This window comes from Erigeron canadensis, chromosome 4 (assembly GCF_010389155.1).
Source record: "Erigeron canadensis isolate Cc75 chromosome 4, C_canadensis_v1, whole genome shotgun sequence".
NCBI classification, from domain to species: Eukaryota; Viridiplantae; Streptophyta; class Magnoliopsida; order Asterales; family Asteraceae; genus Erigeron; species Erigeron canadensis.
Genome location: NC_057764.1, coordinates 34,181,521 through 34,203,443, shown reverse-complemented (window position 1 = coordinate 34,203,443; position 21,923 = coordinate 34,181,521). Strand labels below are relative to the sequence as shown.

The window sequence follows — 21,923 nt, the reverse complement described above, 5'->3', positions numbered from 1 at the left end:
GGAGCGTCTGAATGTTTCCAAAAGTTTGATAGTTTTTAGAAAAAATTATAATTGTTTTCAAATTTTTAAACAAATAATAGTTTAACGATTACATAATGATAATGATCAAGATGATAAATTTATTGATTTTATTTAGAATAGTTGACGTAATTATACGCATAGTATATATTTTTCCAAGCTTTTACAGTTTGTATATCATAAAATCTATTGAGCATCCCTATCATTAATCTATCGTATTTCATATGAGTAGTTAATGCTGCTGCAGAGCAAAAGGAACAGAGTAAAAAATTTGGCGTACTGATGTATACTGATGTATGCAGTTCCACGAGTTAATGCTGGTGTTATTCATGTCCCCGCCAACAGTAGCAGCCATAGTTGGTATGTTTCTTGACAGAACTCTTGGTTATGATCACAAAGATGTTAGGAAAGACGGTGGACGACATTGGTACTTTGAATTCTATTCACTTCCTTATGGTCTTTCTAAGTACTTTCCTTCTGTTTACTGGATTTTTGTTCATTTAGCAGATTGTAGACTTATATTCTTATGAATGTGATTGAATTATCATTATATGAAGGATATATGTATCTATTCCGACTTCGATGTAAATTATTTTTCAAATACAAGAAGGAAGATTGTGTTTCCTACCATCTCATCATCATTATGCTTGATTTTAATTTTAAAAACCATCCTTTAATTTTAACCCTTGATTTTAATCCAAGGATCAAGATATTTCAATTTTACTTATAACAATTTAGAGGATCTTCATCATAATAAACTATCCTTACTTGGTGAAACATGCTGCAGATGCTTAAATGCAGAAACTGCTTATTAGCAAAAATCCAATCAACAACCATGTTTAATTATCAACAACAACAACAACAACAACAGTACCCAATCCCTGCGCGGGGTATAGGGGAGGTAAGCTGTAGACAGTCTTACCCCTACACAAAGGTAGAGAGACTGCTTCCATAGGGACCTCCGGCCACAAAGAAGTGCAAGACGGAAAATGAGAAATGTTTAGAAAATCATACATGTCTGCCGAGAATCTGAAAAGACGAAATACATGTCTGCTGTGTCCGGCTACTATGCGGGTCAGACGTTTATCCATCATGCGTCCTACCGATATCTTAGAAACATGTTTGACCATACAAATACAAAATACGAAAGCAACCATATCGGGCATATTAAACAATATAAAAGTGGCAAACTAATACGTAACTCGAACAAGTAGTGGGAAACAACCAAGACAAACATACATATAAATAAGAAATGACGAAACCTGAAAAGATCCCGATTAAGCCAAGGCAGTAACTACTTCTAAACAACCTATGGAAAAAAAAGGACCTTAGGCCGCCTAGCTATCCTAATCCTAATCCTCTCACCTGCTCTTCCAAACCAAGAAAACTAGTCCTAAACCCCTAGTCCTTTAGATAAACTCTCATTGATCATGTCCTCCGACAGCCATTTTGGGGGAAACAAACACAAGAGTAACCTCCCCCCTCCAAGGCCAAAACCCCCTACGAAAGGTCACAGAGAACCAAAGTCTAAATAAAAAGTCTACTTAATCTAAAACCCATATGTCTTACCCTCGCATTCCACTACCTCTACCTGGAAGTTCCTCTAACGCATTCGGAATTCCGTACTTCCACCTCCATCTACCTATCACTCTTCCTGTCACAGAGAACCATGTTTAATTATGAATGTATTAATTAATATCTTTACGACTATTAGCTTAAGGGAATGACACATCATGTGTGACGTCTCGCACCTATGTCGCCAACTACACCACCCATCTAGGCGTTTTCCTCCAATAAACATCTTTGGTGATCAACATATGATATCCATGTATCTTTCTCTCTTGCTCTCACTTCTTTTTTTTTGGATATATGAACAATCCAAAGATATACTGTAATTTGTTGGAATGAATAAACTAGTAAAAGAAAATAACTCATAATATTGTGTATTATGAATTTAGGATCTCAATATTATGTTTTATGAGAGGGGTAAAAAATATACAAGTTTACTCATATATATAAAATATAAATATAAATTAAAATTAATGTTGTTTTCGATTTTACAAGAGAAGTTAAAAAATCAGTAGTAATTTTTAACTTTCCATCAGGTATTAATCTTTTGAATCAAGCATGGATCAATGCTTAATACACAAGTATGTCTGGAGTGCTTGGCTCGTAAATCCGTTAGAGAACGAATCAAATTTTGTTGATCTTGTTGTTGGTCGAAGTCTTACAAGGGATGATTTTTTGGTTTTCTGCTTTTTTCATCATCTGTCTTTGCTTTGTATCAACTCTAGTTTTGGGCCTTCCCCCGAGTCATGTTTGGAACTTCATCAAAAACACCAAGAGGTGAAAACCGGCAGCTCGGCCCTCGTTGGTTGAGAATTTTTCTCGTGCCTCCGTATGGTAAATGACACCAGTTTTTTAACTCATTTTGAAGTTCTCACGGTTAATGATTCGAGACGAGTCTAATTAAATGATGTTTATTGTTTCGCTTTCTAGACTAATTTGTATTTTGTAATTGTATCTTTTGACAAATAACGTCTTTCTGGTTGCCATCATTATAATAATATACATATTTTGCTGTTAAAAAAAACACGAGTAATGCTTAATACACAAATTCCCAAAATCCAATGTCGATCCCCTACATCGCACCACAGCCTTCTTATTATACTCCAAAATCACACTTTCAACATCATCTTTTATATAGACACACAAAAACCAGACACAACAAAATAGAAAGAAAAACATGTCAGTTTCCTAAAAACATGTGTTCCACCACCACAAACAACAAAACAACCGTACAACCACCACTCACCACCACCACCACATATGTTGTCTCTCTTATCTCTTCCAACTCTCACCACCACCACCACCTATACATACAATCACCTATCCTTTCTTTCTTCTTCTAGCTTGTCTCAAAATGTCCGACAACTCAATTACTTCTAATGCCCCCTTCTCCACCGTTGTGAACCACCACTCTCTGACGATCATCGACTCACTCATCGCCACCGAACTCCGTCATTCTCCACCTCATGACTACCTCACCCGCTGCCACCACCACCTCACCCACCGTCAAGATTCCATCAACTGGATTCTCAATGTATGTATATTTATTTATCTATATCAATATATATATATATATGCATAACACCGTTATTATAATGTACAGGCTCACTCACAACATGTGTTTCAACCAATAACCGCTTTACTTTCCGTCAACTATTTTGACCGGTTTCTGTCGGCCTCACCAGCTTCACTTGAGGCCAGTACATTTCAATTTGAGTTTTTTTTTTTGTGCAGATTTTGTGTCTTTTTTATACACAAATAAATGTTTTTTCAACTTTTTTATTATTATTATGAAAACAGTGGAAAAATGGATGGGGATATCAGTTACTATCAGTCGCTTGTTTATCAATAGCTGCTAAACTAGAAGAAGTTCAAGTACCTTTCCTTTCGGATCTTCAAGTCTCGGAGCCCCGATTCGTGTTCGAATCCAAAACCATTCAGAGAATGGAGCTTTGTGTATTGTCCGAACTCAACTGGACCCTTCGATCCATCACTCCTTTCGATTTCCTTCATTACTTCATTTCCATCCTTCCGACGTCGTTTTGTCCCAACCATATTCATTTCCAATCAAAATGCTCGGATATTATCATCAAAACCACCCGAGGTAATTCCATACCCGACCCGATTTATTTATTTTTTTACTTTTTGATTATGTTTATGAATATGAATGTGGACAGTAATTGACTTTCTGGGGTTCCGGCCGTCGGTGATAGCGGCGGCGGCAGTGATATCAGCCGCCGGCGAAGGAGTGGAAGTACCGGAGAGTTATTACGAGACAGTGAAAAAAGTATTTTCCTTTGTCTTAATTTTATAATTTATTCATTAAGTTTTTTTTATCTCAAAAAGTGTAAAATTATATAAACATGCGAATTATTTCTAACTAGAAAGTTTGGGCCGCCCAAAAGAGATTAATTTCTTTAACGTTATCATAAACTTAGTTCGAAATTCAAGGCGAGATATTTTTTAAATAAAACCCAAAAACTAAATCAAAAGAAAATTATGATGCCGCGGGTATCCATTTATTTTTTAACAACAATACGACAGTTACAAAATTATATTTTTATTTACTCCTAAGGAGCACAAAAAAAAATATATTTAAAAAGAAAAATTCAAAAAGAAACCAATTAAAAAAAGAAAAATCTCTAAAAACCACAAAGAAAAATAAAATACTAATAAAATAAAATAAAACCAAATAACAAAATCAATGCAAATAAACTAACCAAAAAGTATCAAAAAAATTTAAAAAATGTATGTAAAACAAATATATTACAACGCAAAAATATTATAAAAGTCATGAAAAAAAAAAACAAAATATACAAAAAAATCTACACCAAAAGCTAAGAAACAATTGTTAAAAAAACAATATGTTAAATAACAAAAATATAACTTTTGTTATTTTATATAAAGTATAAAACTTTTATAGTTTAAAAAGAAAAGTGCAATAGAAAATTAAAGGGGACAGAAAACAAAAAATAAATAGCAGGGGGGAAGTAAGAAAAACAATAAAGAATCAAAATGTAAATAATAAGGGTCAAAATGTAAATGTCTAATCTCTAAATCCTTCAAAAACTAAACAAAAAGATAAGCGGGTTGCAAGTTTCAAACCCCCGACCTCTCAAACAGAAAGCAACGGCCGAACCAACTATACCAAAGATCCATTTGTTAATATTTATACAAATCTTATATTTATGTTAAAAATGCATAAGAAAACAAAATTGACACTGTTCATAACCTTCACCTTTAATGATATTTCAATTCAATACAGTATTATTCTATTTTTTTTATATTTATATTATTATTATTAATATTATTATTATTATAATCATTTTAACAGGAAAGTGTGAGAAGCTGTCATCAACTGATGGATGAGTATCTGGTGGACACGTGTCCATCTGCTGATGTCAGCAAGAAATCTTGGAGAACTGATAACGAGCCACCCGCAAGTCCCGACGGTGTTTTGGATGCGGCGACTTGTGGCAGTTGTGATTCTGGTGATCGGGTTTTAGCTCCAGCGACCATTTCTGGCGAGGAAGCTGTTAGAGTGACTAAGATTCGAGGATAGTAAGATTTCGATAGAGTAGATATTTCTTAATATAAAATCTATCTGATTCTTATGGTACAGAAATAGGAAACGAAACATTGTTTCATAGGAAGAATGGTCTAATTTCAATATCTTGTAACCATTCGTTGTATATTCATACCAATCCACTAGTTTGTGGAGTTGGTCTTCTTGTGAATAATAATAAATTTTTAAAAATAAAAAGAAGAAACAAAAAAGAGTGAGGTGACCTCTATAATATAGTTGGTACTTTTTTATGGTCAAAAATATAGATAGAAATTCTCTAAGTAACTTTATAAGTAACTTAAGCAAATTTTAACTTATTAGATTAAAATCAGGGTTGATGATTTTTTAAATTTTTGTCATTGAATTTAATGTAATGGTTAAAATCCTCTAACTTTACTTTATAAAATTAATTTGAACTTTAGAAAGGAAAATGATTAATCATCCTAACTAAATAGTTTAACAATCATTTTAATCATAAGATAAGATCAAGTGGCAAAATCAAATGATAAGATTAAGAAAGATAAATAATGAAATACACATGTCACAACTTTAATATTTTAAGATGATTTTTAGACTAATTTTTAAAATGATCCATTATTTCCCTTTTAAAAAATCTCAATCCCAAAAATATTCAAGTTAATATGTTATGGTTTTGGACTACGTTGTTGTTGTTGTTATTATTATTATTATTATTATTATTATTATTATTATTATTATTATTATTATTATTATTATCCTCCATTTTAAATTTATACCGTTAATATTTTAATATGGGAAAATGTTATATGAGGCTAACATATGCATTCATATCAATTTTCACACATGTTAAACTTCCATTGAGTTTAAAGTTTATGTGGGGAACATTATATAACTATGTGAGTAATGATATTAATACCATCATTTTTTATGAATGTACCACAATATATATATATATATTTTAAAGCTGATTGTACAAGTCAGCAATGCATAAATATGGTATAATATTTAATATTGGTGGTACAAATTAATATCACCTCCCTAACTATATAATCTTAATCATATAAATTATCCCTTTTTTTAACAACAAGTTAGTAATTAGTAGTTATTAGTTAACAATTAGCATTTGAGGGTCTACAGTGACATCCAATTAGGCAGTGTACAGAGTTCGAACTAGACATATCTGAGATGAAACCTAGGATTCTCAACCCCCCTGATAATCCACTCCTACAAATATAAGAAATAAAATTTAAACCCTAATGAATTTAAACAAGGCCTAAAACTTAATCAATAAATCATCAACCCATTGGCAAAGTTATCCCTTTTTAATATTATACATCAAACTATCTCAAAACATTACTCGTAACTTTATTCTTTATATTTATAATTGGGTTACTCACATGAGTTGTATGTTTATAAATAAATTTTTTTTATTGAATCATCTTAAATTATATATAATAGTATATGTAATGGTACATATCAAGTGGTGTGACGCATATACGCCACATCAGCACCACACAATACCATCCAATAACCAGACTACATCCGTAAATTATGCCACACCATATTAATAACAATTAAAAAAGAGAAAAAACAAAGAAAATACATACCACCCAACTTAAAAACCGTGGATTCATCCACTTTGTCGCTTTCACACCAAAATTCTCTTTAAAGTTGTAATAATACCACACTATCTCGTCAAGGTTTTAGCTATTCCTCCCCGTCCACACCATAGCCCATTATAAATGCTCTAATAAAAACAAGCATAAAAATAACACCGATAATATCATTTTGATTATAATGTGTCAACTTTTTTTTTTTAAAAAGGTATCAATTTTGTTTATCTCCTTAAACTCTTACTATGTTACTTGTTTTAGATGTTACTACTTTAATACATAAAATTAAGATTAAAAAAAATATAATATAACGTAAATGAAAATACATGAGTTAAAGTTGCAATAAAAAAAGAAAAGCTAAACTATACATAATTATTAAATAAGAAATATAGTTTTAGATTAAAACTTAATTATGTATTATACCATTATAATTAATATCATTGAGATAAATTTTTGTTAACAATTTAATTTATAGATGTTCGCGGATTTACATGGACATATAATAATTTATTTTATTTTATTTTTTTCAGAATTGAAATCACAATTTGCAGTGTTGGAAATCATTTTTGTTCATGAGTTCGGCGGTCTAACTACAAACAAAAGGTAAAACCTTTTTTCCATTGAAACTTTTCCTTTTCTTTTTTTCTTATATTCATACCATTAATCATTCGCTTCATTCTATACGTGGTTATCAATTCAAAAAAGTATATATTTTCTAAGTCACTTTTGTGAATCATAAGCATAAAAATTACTACGTATTAAGTTTGTGTAAATTTTGTTCAATATATTTAAAGTTTTATATTCAATTCTTTAATATAATAATTATGTGATATATAATTAATCTATACAAGTGTTAATAATAATTAATAAGAATAATAATAACAAGTCTAAGTGTTATATAATTTAGCAATAACGTATTCATTATCCAATCATTAAACTAATTGTTATATACACTTGTTTTGAACTAACTCTTCGTCTACCATCATAATATTTTTCTCATCATCACAATGAAAAATTGTATTGTTAAAAGACAAAAGAAAAAAGAGTTTATATTAACCATTATCATAAAATTCAAAAAAAGATAAAAGAATTAAACCAAAAATTGTACATAATTTCCATAGTGATATGAACGAAAGAATTAACATAACTCTTTCAGAAAGTTATGATATTATACAAAGCTCTTAATTCATATAAGATGAATATAATTTAGTGGTGATAAAAAAAGCTTATAACTTTAAATATTGTCACTAATGATTAATGCGATGAGAGTTACAACTAACCAACGGCCTAAGCAAACTTTCATATAATCACCATAAAAAAAAATGAAAGGAACCTTATATAAATGTTGAATAAAAAAGATAATGAAATATCATTAGGTATAGACGTGATTTTTTTAAACTAAAGAAAAGATATCATTTTATCTAATGAGAAGATCTTAGATTCTTACAATATATATATATATATATATTAACATATATACGTTCATTTTTTTTTTAAATATATAGTTTATTTAAAGAAAAATATGGAGTTGACATATAGGATAAAATCTTATGTGACAATTTTTTAAGTTAGTTTTAGATTATAAGAGGGCTTTAAAATGTTTGGTTAACTATTGTTTTATAAGAGTTATAGATAGATAGATACATAGATAGATATATAATTATATCCCTAATAATAATATATGTAATCCACTATATGATATTTCTTAATATTTGTATACTAGCGATGTCGGTATCAATTCACCGAAATAGTCATTGCAATGATTTGGTGGGGCGGAGAATCTAAGAGGAAAACAAAGATATGATGATAAAGCATGTTACTTCGATTATGTAAGACTTTCTACTTTTGGCTAATTTTATGTAATTGGTTTAGCTAAAACAATGCCTTTCATATTTTTCACATAATAATTAGGAATTTTATTAAACGTAATTTTTAGACTTATAGTTAAGATAAATAGATAGTTGTATATTTATTATAAAATATAAGAAATAAACTTTTGATATGAAAGATAAAAAAAAATTTATGCATGTCAAAATATAGTTCCATTTAACATTTTTCTAATAATTAAAAGGATAAGTATAATTTATTTTGATAAAAGAGGTGTATCCTCCTAACTTATAAAATCTACTATGTGTACTACATATAATGATTTATACAATTCTATATATATATATATATATATACTAGTCCTAATACTCGTATAATGTATGATAGATATATAGGTTGTATTATAAAAAAATTTAAATATGTCTCATACATTATTCGTGAGTATGAAATAAATTATGGTTAAAGTAAATCGATAATCGAAACTAAGTTATAGTAAACAATAATGATAAATATAATATATATATATATATTTAGTTAGAGTTTTGGATTTACCTTAAATTTTTAGAATTACATCAAAATCGGAACTTGTAAACATAGTGGATGACGACAAATAGCATTATGATTTGGGAACGTAAACTCAAAAATTTAAAGTCTTCATGTTTTTAAATTATTTTAAGTCTTATAAGTAATAGGAGTTGAAGAATTGACAAAGAAAAATAATTGATATGTCGTATTTTATACCCATTTCCCACGGCTTATATAGTTAAGTTAGCATGTTTAATGAGTCGTTTTATATACATTTGTTGCGTTTATGGTATTTGTTAGTGTTTCAGGTTAGTAGCAGATACTTGAGCGTATTTCGGAAGAAAACGACATTCTTTGAGTGAAATAAGTGCTTACGGATGATTTCCGGGTCGTTTGGATGAAGTTTGGTGAAAGTCAACGAAAGTCAAACCTGGAATCAAGACAAGCTGCGCAGCAGCTATTAAACAGAAGACCCGAGCTGCGCAGCAGCTGTAAAACAGGGAGCCGAAGCTGTGCAGCAGCTCGTCTAGTGGGTCTCCAGCAAAGTCAATAAAAGTCAAGAAGTCAACTGCGGTCAAAGGGAGCTGCGCAGCAGCTTATGTTCGACTCTGCACATTATTTTTTGGGAAACATATAAATAGCTTGTTTTTCACCCCAAAACCCTATGTTACATTTGGCAGCCGTCTTATAGACCCTTTGAGGAGACTTTTGATCAGATTTCTCATCTTTGAGGATCGATATTACGATTGGATTGTTCTCGTTATTTCCGTTCAATTCTTTGTACTCGGTAACGATGAATTCCTTCATTCTGATTAGTTATTTGTATTTCAATATGAGTGGCTAATCACCTTTTCATCCATCTTGATGGAGTGAGACATTATGTAGGAATTGCACAATATTTATTAATTCAAGTGATTTGATTTAACATTTTGTCATGAACTTAATCTATTAATTCTTTGTTATTCAATTATTGATTGCGGATAATTTGTGCTCATTTTTTAGTGACGACTAGGATTTGGGTAAAAGTTATTTTGATTGCTTAGTTAGAAGCATTTGGTTCTATGACGGGTACGGTAGAGGGTAGTCAATATTTGATAAGAATTAACGGGTTGACGGTTGGGTACAATCGATAGGCAAAATTGTTATCTGAAATGACCAAAACAATTGTTTAACTAGGGAAGTTATAAAAAGGCGTCTCGGGGTACCGGTCTTAATAACGAAACTAGTTTATACAAGAGAGTCGAATAAGTAGTTAACTTGACGGGTACGGGGTTAACGATTAATTTGAGTCTCGGTCATTAAATCACTAAATTGAATTTGAACTTATTCAAATGTGCAATCCTAACATTATGTTGAGCGAAATCAAGATGGATGATTTTTTTTAAATTCTTGTTTTAAACTAAAATCTCTTTTTCGATTAATCCTTTGGGATTACTAATTTTCAACTAACTACTTGCATCGTGGCAATTCGGCCACAAAACCCCCCATTTTACTTGAATCATTAAACGTTTTTACAAATGCTTGTTTAAGTCCTTGCGAACGATCTCGGCTTACCAGTTTTTCACTATACTGCATACGATCAGGTACACTGCCTGTGAGTGTGTAGTTATCAGTATTATTCGGTAAATCGTGTTATAAATTTAAAGCTAGATTTCGCACATCAATAATCAATTTATTAATGACGAAATGATCAATCAAATAAAGTTATAATGTCTTTTGTATTAATGAGCCAATAGTTATAGTTTAATTATAAGTCTAATAAAGAAATTGAATCTCTATACAATTAAGAGAAAATTTCATTACATCCCCATGTGGTTTGTCATTTTATCATTTTTGCCCCTATGCTTTTTTATTATTATTAGATCACCCTATAACAACTTTTTAAATCATTACATCACCCTCCGTCCACACGCCGTTTATCTCCTTTCGTTAACCTTCTCATGTGCAATGCACATGAAGGTATATTAGTACTTTTACCTCTAAAACACCTTTTTATTCTTCTTGCTTTTCATTTCTAGATCTAACACTTTGAAATTAATAAAATCACAAACCCTTCTAATAAACTCTAAAAACACATACTTACACACATTGATTAATATACATTCATCATCCTCATCATCACAATTTCATTTTATTTATTCATTTATATTTCCTTTACATACATTAGTATTCAAATGAAAATCATTTTTGAATGTGGCAAGACTATGACCCAAATCCATCATCATCCTCGTCAATTCAAACCCTAAATTTCCAGCCTATACTCATAATCTATATAAATTGATCGATATCTATAGAAATACATATACATACACTCATCAAATCTATATACATAAACATATGTACCAGTATCTTATCTGGCCACCACTCATCCGTTAGGATATAAGGGGCAGTGCCAGCCGTGGAAACCCACCACCATAACCTGATGCTGTATACACAAGAATACGAAGGGGATTTTACTGGTAATGAACGAATTTACAATACCCAGAAACACAACAACAATTATTATTATTGTTGTTATTAAGATAGATTTAATTAGTCGGCCTGATTGCCAACCACAAAAGTACCAATATTATTAAGATTAAGGTTTACAAAATAGTTTAGATTCAATATCAGGAATCTAAATATTAATACAAAACAAGGGATTTAAACCCTTAATTTAGGGAACAAGAATACAGAGAGAAACACATATATGTATGTTTTTAGGTTTTTGTTCAAGAACCCTAAAACGGGTATAATGGAGTATATATACTCCTCATCTTCTGATCTTCACATCTTCAACCCTTGAGATCCAAAGTGTCCATCTCTAGCCCTCCTACTTCTTTCTTTTACAAACCTGCATAAAACCTTAACCCGGAAGTAAGAGATAATGTCAAATACAACCCTAAAGTTTATATTAGCATTTTAACACCCTCCCTTAATATGAACTTTAGGTAGAAGCAGAAAACATGTTAATCATGTTCAATTTCCCAAGTAAGAATTCATGTTGTCTAACACAAAGGCTCTTGGTGAAGATGTCAGCAGATTGTTCACTTGTATCAATTTTCACAAGATTCAAAAGTCCAGAAATAACTTTCTCTCTTACCACATGTATATCAATCTCAATGTGTTTGGTTCTTTCATGAAGAACAGGATTGTTAGCAATTAAGACTGCAGATTTGTTATCACAAAATAATGTTACAGGAAGTAAGCCTGTAACTTTTAGATCATTCAAAACATTTAAAATCCAAATGATTTCACAAGTCACTGTTTCCATTGCCCTATATTCTGCCTCAGAAGAGGACCTAGACACAGTGTTTTGCTTTTTGCTTTTCCAGGAGATGAGTGAACCATTGAGAAAGATACAGAAACCAGTCACAGATCTCCTGGAAGTGATGCATTTTCCCCAATCAGAATCAACACAAGCAGATAAATTAAAAGATTTACCTTTGATAATGTGAATACCCTTACCAGGATTCTTTTTCAAATACCTTAAAACTCTAAAAACAAGTTTCAAGTGTGAAGCTTTTGGTGCATGCATGTATTGACTTAAACATTGAACAGAGTAACTGATATCAGGTCTAGTAATAGTAAGGTATATCAACTTACCAATGATCTTTTGATACAAGGTAACATTTTCAATGAAGGGATCATTAACATCAAATCTATCAGAAATGACAAGGTTCATATCCATAGGAGTTTTCATAGGTTTAGCACCTAGCAGACCATATTCAAATAACAAGTCCATGCAGTATTTTCTTTGACACAAACAAACACCATTTGAAGTGTCAACAACTTCAATTCCCAGAAAGTATTTAAGTTTTCCCAAGTCTTTAATAAGAAACTTGGTATTAAGAAACAACTTTACCTTTTCAACTTGATCACTATCATTTCCAGTGATCACAATATCATCCACATAGACAAGAAGCCCAATAAATGACCCAGAATCAGTTTTAGTAAAAAGTGAATAATCACTTTTACTTTGAGTAAATCCATACTCAAGAATGGCAGTAGTAAGCTTATGGTTCCATTGTCTAGGAGCCTGCTTAAGTCCATAAAGAGACTTAACTAACTTACAAACCCTTTTATCATCTTTACAAAAATAGCCAAGAGGAAGAGACATATAGACATCTTCATTCAAATCACCATATAGAAAGGCATTATTAATGTCTAATTGGAATAAGGTCCAACCATACTGAATAGCAACATTAATAAGACACCTAACAGTTACCATCTTAACAAAGGAGAAAAAGTCTCCTCATAATCAATACCTGCCTTTTGATTGTATCCCTTTGCTACCAATCTAGCCTTATATCTCTCAATTTCACCAAAGGATTTATATTTTATTTTATATACCCATTTACACCCTATAGGTTCCCTGCCAACAGGTAAATCAGTTACAACCCAAGTATTATTTCTATATAATGCTTCCATTTCCATATTCATTGCTTCTATCCAATCTGAATCTTTTGCAGCCTTTAAATAAGACTTAGGTTCAACATGCTTATTAATGCTAGATAAAAAACAGTACACATCTTGACTTAAATTAGAGTAATTTACAACTCTTTCAATCCCATATTTAACTTTACCATCTAACACATAGTCATTTAAATTTCTAGGAACATTTGAAGTCTTATTGGACCTCCTAAGATTGATTGAGTCCACTGGAATTTGTTCATTTGTGACCTCATGATCAACAAGATGAACACCCTCAGAACTCACTCTATCCCCTTCTTGTAGAGTGTCACAAGAATTTTCTTCATGTGTTGCTGTGCCTCCACTGTTATTGGCAGATTCATGAGTACTACCAATCTCAGTGGTGGCTCTGCCATCACAATCAGAATCAATTGGATTATCATCATTGGGTCCAGTGGACTCAACAATGCTTTCTCCAATCCTGTCAAAGAAATTACAAAGTTCTTCATTAAATTGTTTATCAGAATTCATTTTGAAAGGAAACACTTGTTCATAAAATTTAACATCTCTAGCATACAAGACAGATTTATCTTCCAAGTTATACAACTTATATCCTTTTTTTGAATTTGAGTATCCAAGTAAAACACATTTGTTAGCCTTTTCAGAAAACTTGTCAATCACATTCAAGTTAGTAGCATAACACAAACACCCAAAGTTTCTGAGGTGAAACAAGGAGGGTTCAAAACCAAACACCAATTCATAAGGTGTCTTTCCTTTTAACACAGAAGAAGGAGTTCTATTCATTAAGTAAATAGCAGTGTAAATACACTCTGTCCACATGTACAAGGGTATCCCTCCCTGAAAGAGAAGAGCCCTTGCAACATTCAACAAGTGTCTGTGCTTTCTTTCAGCCACCCCATTCTATTGGGGTGTGTAAGCACATGTAGTTTGATGCAAAATACCAAAGTTTTTGCACATGTTCTCCATATTTGAGTTGATAAATTCAGTCCCATTATCAGACCTAATGACTTTAATCACTTTTGAAAACTGAGTATTGATCATTTTTATAAAGTTATTTACATTTTCATGCACTTCAGTCTTGTTTTTCAACATATAAACCCAAACAGCCCTGGAGTAATCATCAACAATAGTCAGAAAATATTTGTAACCTTCTTTACTAGGCCTTCTATAAGGACCCCAAACATCAAGATGAATTAATTCACCCACATTAACAGATTTATGATCACTCAATGGAAAAGGTTGTCTGGTTTGTTTAGCTTTATGACAAGCATCACAAGGTAAAGAATCATCAATTTGACCAATATTCAATTTGGACTTAAAAAACATGCAGCACATTATAAGAAGGATGACCTAACCTTGAATGCCACAGATCAGTAGACACATTGCAATTAACAACAAGATTCAGTTTGGTACTATTAGCACAAATCTTACCTAGATTTAACAAATATAGACCACCATGAATCCTACCAGTCCCATATTTCTCATTGTTTTGAAGTCCTGTATATAGCATGCATACTCAAAAAAACCAAAGAAAAGTTTACTGTCCTTATTTGCTTTATGCACAGACAACAAGTTCACATTGTATTCTGGAACAACTAAAACATCAAGCAGAGTGATGTTATCAGTAATTCTCAAATCACCAATTTTAGTAATCTGGGCAGAAGTGCCATTTGGGTGATTAACAGTTAAATTCAGATTTGAAACATCAATAACATTTATCATGTTTTTATCAGATGCACACATGTGTTGATTTGCACCAGAGTCAATTATCCAATTTATAAGACTTATCAAGGTGTCAAATTGAATATTAGAATTAAAGTAAGTAGAAGACATAAAAGCATTAAACACAAGACCTGCCATATTTGCTTGATTCTTTCCATTAGCATCCTGATTCTCATTCAACAATCTCATAAGTTTCTCAAGTTGTTCATTAGTCAAAGGCAAATTGGTATTAGGTGTACCAGAACTAGTAGAAGAAGGAGAAGAAACAACAGAATTCTCAGAACAAACACTTTTATTCTTATCATACCAAGAACCAGTTTTTTCATTTTGCACATTGTTACTTGTATAATTTCTGTTTTGATTCTGAAAATTTGACCTTTTTTTTGTTGAAATCTGGGTAACCAACCAATTTGAAGCACTTATCAATTGTATGACCTTTTAAACCACAAGCAGGATTAGCACAAACCAGATTTTCATTCCTGACAAACTTCTTTTTTGAATCATTAAACTTTGACACAAAAGCAGAATTAGCAGGTTTAGCATGATTCATAGAGCTAGCATTCCTATGTGACTCTTCTCTAGACAACAGAGCATAAGCAGATTTCACACTAGGCAAAGGATCCTTTGTAAGAATGTTACTTCTGACAGACATATAAATCTCATCTAACCCCATTAGAAATTGCATTAATCTGATTAAATCATGATGAGCTTTAAATTCCTTAGCGGCATTACAAGTACACACAGGTAGTTTAACCATAGCATCAAACTGTTTCCAAAAAGTATTCAACTTATGATAGTATTCAGATAAGGAAGAACCATTTTGACACAATGTATTAATCTTATGATGCAGATTAAAGGTAACAGATCCATCAACTTTATCATATGTTTCTTTTAAATCTTTCCAAACTTCACTAGCAACTTTAAAGAAAATTTGACCCATATAAAGCTTTTGACTAACAGACCCTAAAATCCAAGACAAAACAACAGAGTTACACCTATCCCATTGCTTAGCAAGAACAGGATCATTGTAAGCATCCTTATCACAAGAACCATCAATAAAACACACCTTATTTTTAGTTTCAAGAGCAAGCATCATAACACAGGACCACACATTATAATTCTCAGTACCAGTTAATTTGAAAGACAAAATAGGACTTCCACTAGTATCAGTAGGATGCAAATATAAAGGATCACCAAATTCAAGACTACTAACAGTGGTGGCTTTAGAGCCACTACCTGTAGCAGTTTTAGAAGCCATAATAACAAGAAGCAAATACCAAGCAAACAATCACCACAAGATAACAAGAACAACAACAGATAGAGAGCAAGCAAGAGCACACAACTTTACAAGAAGCAGATAGATAATGAATCAACCAACAATCTCTTCTCAAAAAAAAACTTTGATAAAATATATCTTAGTCTCACACCAGAGTCAGTGACAGGATTCCTGGCCTCTCAGATGAAGGTAGGTCAAGTATTAACACTAGTGGTTTTATGAGAAAAAGATAAGCGAAAAAGATTTAGTATATTTATATATAAAAAAAGAAATTTGAATCTTGAGAAGAAACCATGAGCAGATTCAAACACACAACATGAAGGAAAGAAGGAAGAAGGGAAGAAGATAACAATACAGTGCTATCGGTTGAAGGTAGAGGAACCCTAGTTTACTTTTGATTCACTTAGTCAAAAAGTACAACCAGGATCTGAAAAAAGAGGCCCTTACTTTTTCTTGATTCACTTAGTCAAGAATAAAGAGGGATCTGAACAATATGCAGCGGAATCACCAAGATCGAACCAAGAACACCTTTATGATAAATTAGGGTTTCACAGATTTAGAGTTCCGAAATCGGAATCCGCTCTAAATCTAGAAACTAGAAATCAGAGGAACCTGGCTCTGATATCATGAACGAATTTACAATACCCAGAAACACAACAACAAATATTATTATTGTTGTTATTAAGATAGATTTAATTAGTCGGCCCGATTGCCAACCACAAAAGTACCAATATTATTAAGATTAAGGTTTACAAAATAGTTTAGATTCAATATCAGGAATCTAAATATTAATACAAAACAAGGGATTTAAACCCTTAATTTAGGGAACAAGAATACAGATAGAAACACATATATGTGTGTTTTTAGGTTTGTGTTCAAGAACCCTAAAACGGGTATAATGGAGTATATATACTCCTCATCTTCTGATCTTCACATCTTCAACCCTTGAGATCCAAAGTGTCCATCTCTAGCCCTCCTACTTCTTTCTTTTACAAACCTGCATAAAACCTTAACCCGGAAGTAAGAGATAATGTCAAATACAACCCTAAAGTTTATATTAGCATTTTAACAGGTAACTATTTCGATCACCCATTGACCCCATCGTCGATGGTTACTCATCATTCTCAGTAACCACTAAGAGAACTACCACCTTTGTATCTTTTAATTTCGCCATCATCATCATCATCGGCAACAACTACCACCATCTCTCTTTAATGTATGTTTTTTGTTGATAAATCTGTTGTGATATTTTCATTTTTTTTATGTGGTTTAAATGGAATAAGCAAAAAAGCTTAGTTCGCTCATGAGGTTTCCTTTTGTTGTTGTAGTTCGATTCCACAAAAGGCAAAAATCAATGTATTTTTTGTTTTGTTTGGATCCCTTCCCAACCGAATCCCAAAACAATAGAAAATGATTTGGATATAGATACTCAGCTCCATTATATGAAAGAAAAAGACAAAACATTGTTTAAAGATTTATATTCATACTTAATTTAATAATGATACAAAAGAAAAGTCAGAGGCATGCATGTAATAATGGAGAGGAAAAGCAATATGTGTTGTTATTGTTAAAGGTTTTTTTTTTTTTTTAAATCAGGGTTTAATGATGAAAATGGTGTTTGATAGATTTTAAGGAAAAAGAGAAATTTTAGGTGGAGAAGAGATTTGATCTGTTTGAGAGGAAATAATGGGTATATTGGAGGTTAATACAGATATTGATTGATATATAGATATAGATATGGATATGAATATGAATATTTTTTTGGGTTGAGTGGTTGTTGTTGATGATGAAGATGATGATTGATGAAGGCTAGGGAGAGGATACAGTTTAAAGGACCAAAATACCCTCACGTGGTATGCATGTGAGGGGGGTAACGGAGGGAGACAAACGGCGTGTGGACGGAGGGTGATGTAATGATACAAAAAATTGTTATAGGGTGATCTAATAATAAAAAAAACATAGGGGCGAAAAATGATAAAATGACAAACCACAGGGTGATGTAATGAAATTTTCTCTATAATTAAAAAAGCTAACTTAATAAAAATAAATAAATTAAAAAGACATGTGTCGATCAAAGATTACACCACGTGTCGTTTCAAAAACATCTTTATTCTGTTTTAGTTTATTGGTAGATATATATTAGTACTAATACCTGTATGACATACAAATCAATTATACATACATTCAGTTTTTGTATATACGATAGTGTAAAAGTATGATTGAATTAATGAAATCATATATTTTCTAAGATTTAATAAAATCATATATGCAACTACAAAATTATAAATAAAAATTTGAAAATATCATAATGAATGTTTAATATTGGGTTTATAGACTCATATATGTATTTTTAGCATAGTTAGATTGTAGATAGGATTTTATCAAGGGTTCGGGTATATTTCACTTCGGGACTTGTATGAGGCTACAACAAATATACCACAAAGTAAAAATTGATAACACACGGTTTATATTGGTGATGATATGTCTTATGTTTTGTTTATCGTAATTTGACATTATTTTATTTTAATTTTTTAATTAATTTTATAGTCTTTGCAATTAAAGTTGTTGATAAGATTCTAAAAGGCGGTAACTACGTACTTCTAGTATATATTGGTATTTAGCCTTGTTATATTTCTTTAAGTAATTACTTTTTTATCGTTCTGAAAAGAAAAAAAAATAAAAAACTTGATTACAAAATATTTTTATTTTGTTGCACTCTACTATGGTCATACATTCATTCATACGTATACATATCTTTTATTATACTAAAACACAGTTGCTCTAATAACTTATCGACCAATCATAGCTCTTGCTTTCTTAATTTTGACTTTTGTTTTCAATTTTGACTTTATTTTACACTTTTGTTTTCCATCACAAATTTACACTTTTAACCCGATAATTTTAATATAATAAACAAATATAATAATAGCTAATATATATCCGATAGAATAATAGCTAATATTTATCCAATAAAATAATAACTAATATATATCCAATTTATATTTTTTATCCGATAATTTTAATATAATAAACAAATATAATAATAACTAATATACATCCTATAGAATAATAGCTAATATTTATCCAATAAAATAATAACTAATATATATCCAATGATATGTTATATCATATACATATAATTAATTAATTAAAAATAAATTAAATTTAATGCAAATATATTAAGATTTTAATAGTAATTGTACTATTTTAATTTTAATATGTTTTAAAAAACAGTTGAACTAATGACTTATTAACCAATCGTATCGTTTGATTTCATCAAATTGTCTTTCGCTGATGTCATGATTTAGTTTCTTACATAATTTTATTTAATTAATAAAAAACTAAAAACTAAAATAATTAATTTTACAATGTTATTTAAATTGGTTTCTATCTACAAAGCCCGGTTTTCACACACGAACAATTGTAAAAATAATAAAAGTAATTAACTTATATAAATATCTTTATTTTTATATATACTAAAAGTCAACTCACCTAATAGCTTATTAACCAATCATAACTATCGATCTTATCAAATTGGAAATTGATGATGTCATTATTAATTTATTTGTAAATTAAAAATCATAATAATCATTATCCAAATATATTGGTATATTATATTTATATTAATGTTTGTAGAAAAAGTCTCACTAGTTTACCCTTTTTTTATTCTCCATCAATAATTTACTTTTTGCTCTCACTAACTACTTAATTTATAATTATTTTAATCTACACTTTTTATTTTCAATCACATATTTACACCTTTTAACCATTAATTCCAATATAATTGATAATTAATAATAACTGATATATATCCTATAGAATAATAGCTAATATATATTCAATATAATAATAGCTATTATATATCTTAATTATACGTTTTATCAGAATAAAATTAGTTACTAAAAAGTAAATAAAATCTAATGTAAATATATTAAGATTTTAAAAGTAATTGGACTATTATCTTTTTTTTCCAAGTATCAGTAGATGAACAGGTAATCCGCTTCCATTAATATATTATTCATAACATGTATTTATCTTAAAACTTAACTGTAAATTTATTTATCAACAGGGGAAAAAAAATATAATGCTCAATCCATTATTCATTCATTCCGAAACCTTCAAGTAAAATCTACTTACTTAATGTTTCTGCCAGCTAAACACGCATGTAAAATCAACTTTTCTCATTTTTTACATCTACCTTTATTTTTAATTACGGCTTAACATCTTTCAAGATTATTATTTTGCTATTTTTCTTTTGGGTTAATAAAACCTTTTAGCTTGAATATAGTTAAACTTTGATAATAATCTAATATTTATAATAATGTAAACCCGTGTACTTGACATGGATCTAAAATCTAGTATATGGTTTAAATACGAACAAATAAGAAATTCATTAATTAAAACTATTTAATAAATATAACTAAAAGAACACTTATCTTTTTAATACAATTTCATATTCATATATCGATTAAAAATATTGCAATATTATTTTAGTTTATATATTAGTGTATATATATATATATATATAACATTTCATATATGAATAAATATTAAAACATGTAATTCAATATATAATTTAAAAGATATATCTTATGGATTTTAAAAGAAAAAGTTTATAAAAATAAGAGACAATTGTATGATACAATTACATGATGCATGTATGTTTGTATATGATAAAAATGTTTTTGTAAAGATCGTTATCTTTATAAATTGTCTTAGAAAAAATTGAGCATTGAGAATGTTCTAATAAAGTGGAGTGAAGAAAACAATTATATGACATGCTTATATTCCATTATTTCCCAATAGACTTTGATGGCCAAGTGGGTAGTGTTTTTTAGTGCTGCTAGAGGCAGCAAACGTCCAAAGAAATTGGCTACAGTTTCAGCCCTCCTCCCCACCCATTTTGTTCCATTGAGAAATTTTTTTTCTTTCTCCATATCTACCAATATTAAACAAGGTTTTATAATTCTTAACTAAAACAATATATAACATAATCTTTACATGATATATGTGTCTTTTTTTAATGGATAGTGATATATCAATTTAATTTACATATCTAAAAATCAACCTAATCATAAGATTATGTCATGCGAAAGAAGTTAGGAATAAGATTAGAAAAGAGATTTTGTGAATGTGAAAAATTCACGTGTCAAATTTTTGAAGTTTTAAATTGACTTTTAGGCATATGAGTTAAGTTGATTAATCATTTCCCTTTTTAAATTAGAGTTTTTTTTTAATAGATGGTAAATAGTCTTTTTTTTCGAACATTCAGTTGGAACACGACATCGGGAAAATCTCACCGTATAATGGTAAAGCCTTGCACGTACCCTAGACAATAAAATGTTGACCATGAGCCGTTACAAGTATTCAGAGGGAAAAACCTCAAGGTTTTGGGATCAAACTCACGACCTTGGGT

General features: G+C 30.3%; 1 protein-coding gene and 1 long non-coding RNA gene across 3 annotated transcripts; one reads left to right on the top strand and one right to left on the bottom strand.

Annotated features, from left to right (window-relative positions):
* The first annotated feature begins 2,745 nt into the window (after positions 1 to 2,745).
* Positions 2,746 to 5,234, top strand: LOC122595997 (cyclin-D4-1-like). 2 transcript variants are annotated; one of them, XM_043768491.1, is made up of 5 exons: positions 2,746 to 3,121; positions 3,191 to 3,283; positions 3,388 to 3,691; positions 3,801 to 3,874; positions 4,922 to 5,234. In XM_043768491.1, exons 1-5 carry the CDS (start codon positions 2,942 to 2,944, stop codon positions 5,147 to 5,149), a joined length of 879 nt encoding a protein of 292 aa, XP_043624426.1. In that variant the 5' UTR covers positions 2,746 to 2,941; the 3' UTR covers positions 5,150 to 5,234. The 2 variants fall into 2 exon arrangements, with proteins under 2 accessions (XP_043624426.1, XP_043624425.1); XM_043768490.1 differs by having other exon boundaries at positions 2,748 to 3,121; positions 3,765 to 3,874.
* An 11,964-nt stretch (positions 5,235 to 17,198) lies between these two features.
* LOC122598431 lies at positions 17,199 to 18,256 on the bottom strand. The gene is made up of 2 exons (XR_006323617.1): positions 17,995 to 18,256; positions 17,199 to 17,515 (listed from the first exon to the last, which is right to left on the bottom strand). It is a non-coding gene; the product is annotated as an uncharacterized LOC122598431 (long non-coding RNA).
* Positions 18,257 to 21,923: the final 3,667 nt, after the last annotated feature.